Genomic DNA, 3,310 nt, shown 5'->3' with positions numbered 1-3,310 from the left:
GTAGGGTTTATTTTATTACTTTGCAGGGCTTTCTATAACTTTGTAAAATTTGCTAGTCAATATGCTTGTAGACATAGATTAATCTCAAGTCCATTGCATATTATTTTTTTCTCACTTGGATTATTATCTAAGTTTGTGAGTCTACGGTTGTAAAACAGCGGATACCAGTGCAAATCTTGTTTTTCATCACTTGTCTTTCCAGAGCCACGCCTTGCTATGACGTCCTCAATCCCAATTCTCATTGTTCCCATCAACTCTGAATCATGAGCCTTGTAGCTCCGTGTGTGTACAAACCACAATCATTTTGTATTCAACCATAGGGCAAAAGAAAAAAAAATAGCTGGTAAATAAATTGGTGAGACTGACAAACGCTTTGTGTTATTGATGCGCCTCGGCGTACGTCCTCGGGCCTCGTGGCGTGCGGCGGGCTGCGCTAGCGCTGCGTGTTCGTCCGCACCCCGCCCGCCGCGCGCCCCCAGAGACGCTTGGCTTGCTGTCATTAAGGCCGCTTTTGCGATACCTTATCGTGGACGAGGGGTCAGAGCACACACTGACGCGCACACGACAGGGAACCTAATGAGGCCCTGGGACCTGGGCTGGGGCCTCGCGTGTCCAAATGAGGACCCCATTCGGTCAATCAGGGGCGGGGCGGAGCGGGGCGGGGCGGTGCAGAGTGGTTTTGGCCCGTGCAGGGGGCCGCTCGACCAGTTTCGGCGCAAATGTCCGCTAGCGACGACGAGTCCCGTGCAGTGGGGTTGCGGCCGCCCGCCTCGCCCGCCATGCCGCAGACGGGACACTGAGGATGTCGTCCGCCGGGGATTCGCCCTGGGTCATCTCCAAGAAGTACGATGCCTGGGGCCCACCCGTCGACGCGTCGCGCAAGCGGGGCGGGGACGCCCTGGTGGCGTGGGGGGCGCCGCCAGGCCGGGGGGGCTACGGGCCGCGCCTGGGCGGCCTGGACAACAGGGGGTTGCCCGTGGACTTCAAGAAGCAGACGCAGTACAAGCGGCAGAAGCCCATCGCGGGCGCGTCCAAGAGCACGGCGTCCTTCGTGGACTCGGCCATGCCGCTCATCATGCTCATGCAAGTGGGCATCGCCTTCCCCGTGCAGCGCCGCGCCGACGGCAGGCTCCAGTGGAAGATCCTGTCCCCCATCTGGCTGTACACGCTGGTGGTGTACGGCGTGCTGACGGTGCCCGTCGTGTTCGCCGCGAGCGCGGCAGTGCGCCAGCTCGCTAAGGAGGACAACACCTTCCACGACCAGATCTACAATATGACCCCCCTGCTGCTGCTGCACGCGCACCCGCTCTTGCCCTTCATGCACTGGCTGGAGGCCTACTTCGTGGCCGGGTACTTCAACTCGTGGATCAAGTTCGAGGTAAGTGCTGGTGAGGTCTTACGCCGCCACTGGCGTGCCCGCTGCCCGTGCCCAAGGATCTTACCCCCGCCGTGGCCTCCAGGAGCTGTTCCACAAGGTGTGCAGGCGGCCGCTGCACATGGGGCTGCGGGGGTACGTGGCGAGGATGGCGGCGTTCTCCTTCGCGGTGGCCGCCTTCCTGACGGGCACCATGCCGATGTACATGAGCCTCTCCTGGCTGCAGTGCCTCGCCTACCTGCACCTGTACCTGCTCGCCATCTGCCTCGTCTCCGTGTGGCTGCTGAGCTCCAAAGCGCTGTGCATTGCGGCGGAGGCCCTGCGCGAGTCCATGCACGAGGTGAGGCCCCGGCCCTCGACAGTCGCGTGCTCGTGCTCAGCCGGTTGCCGACACGTGGTCGCCCCGAGCTGACGGCGCCACCCGCTCGTTGCAGATGGTGGTGACGGGCGCGTGCACGGCCGAGCGCATGGCCGACTACCGCCAGGCGTGGCTCGAGCTGTCCGAGCTGACGCAGGAGTCGGGCAGCGCCTGGACCTACCAGTGCGGCCACCAGCTGCTGTACCTCTTCCTCCTCATGACGGTCACCTCCTTCGGCGTCCTCGCCGGCGTGGCGCGACACTCGCTAGAGGCCCGCACCCTGGCGTACGGCGCCCTGGCCGCCGGCTCCGCCTTCATCCTCTTCATTGTCTGCAGTGCGGCGGAGACGGCCGCCGACCGGGTGAGCTCACGCGACTCTCTAAAGTGGTCACGTATTGTGTATTTCGACTAACGGAGGAAGAAGAAGAGCGGGTAGAACACAAACGGTCCTCATTGGTCGAGCGCCTACCCCCACTACCGGCGTGACGTAGAGGCGGGCAGCTCTCGACCAATCGGTAACGTTATGTTCTACCCGCTCTTCTTCTTCCGCCGTTAGTCAAAATACACAATAATTGTTTGAGGGTTGCTTTGCGGCCCAGCCGCCTGGCCGAAGTCCCTGCGGGTGATGACCTTGTTGACTAGTGGTCGTCTGGGCCAGGTGGCGGAGGTGCTGCGGGAGGACCTGCTCATGGTGCAGCTCAGCGACGACACTCAGCACTTCAAGAACGAGGTGCAGATGTTCATGACCGCTCTGGCCATGGACCCCCCCATCGTGAACCTGAGTGGCTACGCCACCGTGAACCGCGCGCTGTTTGCCTCGGTGAGTGCACGCGCAGGACTTGGGTGTGTCGCTGTTCTTTCTTCCGGTTCTCTATTCCACCGGATTCAGGCGTGCGGACGGGTGGGACGGGTTGCATACCGTACTCACACGGGGCCGTGCGGCGCCTCGGTGAGCGGGGGTGATAGGCTGGTCCGCCCGCACGCCGCCCGCTTGCATTCACCGGTATAATGTAACGGGAAGGAAGAACGGCGTCTATGGACCACCGTGGATGCACTTGCACATGCCCCCTTCAAACCTCCTTGGCACACCACTTGTGCTTGCAGCTGCTCGAGACCATGGTGACGTACTTGGTGGTGCTGGTGCAGTTCGCCTACTCACTGGACTCCACCCCGGACAACAGCACCTCAGTGACGACCGAGGCCGCGTCGGTGAAGGTGACGGCCGGGCCGACCCCGGTCCCCACCCCCACGCCTAACGCGCCCTGATCCCACTTCCTCATAATGTCGCGACTTTCGTGTCAGTGTTGACGAATTCAAGTAATTGTGTACCTTTGAATAAAATAGAGTAAGAATTTTATCCGCGACAATTGACTATTATCCACACTTAGTAGCCTTATACAGTTACAGCCTAATATCGGCTCAACTCATGTGCGCAAGTCAACCCGTACACACACGCACCTCTACGCGTGATCAGCGACCCGGCTGCCTACTCTGACGTCGCTAGGTGCAATCTAGGGCTCACGACACATAACTAACTGTTTATTGATCGAAGCAAGCGAAGGAGGGAAAAAGGGGGG

General features: G+C 60.5%; 1 protein-coding gene across 2 annotated transcripts; it reads left to right on the top strand.

Moving 5' to 3' along the window:
• The first annotated feature begins 659 nt into the window (after positions 1 to 659).
• Positions 660 to 3,090, top strand: LOC113216897 (gustatory and odorant receptor 24-like). Of its 2 annotated transcripts, none has more exons than XM_026436733.2 (5): positions 660 to 1,378; positions 1,461 to 1,715; positions 1,810 to 2,094; positions 2,376 to 2,553; positions 2,838 to 3,090. In XM_026436733.2, the coding sequence occupies exons 1-5, from the start codon at positions 803 to 805 to the stop codon at positions 2,987 to 2,989; spliced, it is 1,446 nt and encodes a 481-aa protein (XP_026292518.2). In that variant the 5' UTR covers positions 660 to 802; the 3' UTR covers positions 2,990 to 3,090. The 2 variants fall into 2 exon arrangements, with proteins under 2 accessions (XP_026292518.2, XP_026292527.2); XM_026436742.2 differs by having other exon boundaries at positions 662 to 1,378; positions 2,392 to 2,553.
• Positions 3,091 to 3,310: the final 220 nt, after the last annotated feature.

The sequence above is a fragment of the Frankliniella occidentalis genome, unplaced genomic scaffold (assembly GCF_000697945.3).
Source record: "Frankliniella occidentalis isolate FOCC.00 unplaced genomic scaffold, Focc_3.1 Scaffold11, whole genome shotgun sequence".
NCBI lineage: Eukaryota > Metazoa > Arthropoda > Insecta > Thysanoptera > Thripidae > Frankliniella > Frankliniella occidentalis.
This window is presented reverse-complemented; position numbering and strand designations above follow the sequence as displayed.

Coding starts and splice junctions, on each gene's coding strand:
- LOC113216897 (XM_026436733.2), top strand. CDS start 803: ATGTCGTCCGCCGGGGATTCGCCCTGGGTCATCTCCAAGAAGTACGAT. Junction 1,379..1,460: donor ACTCGTGGATCAAGTTCGAG/GTAAGTGCTGGT, acceptor CGTGGCCTCCAG/GAGCTGTTCCACAAGGTGTG. Junction 2,554..2,837: donor ACCGCGCGCTGTTTGCCTCG/GTGAGTGCACGC, acceptor TTGTGCTTGCAG/CTGCTCGAGACCATGGTGAC.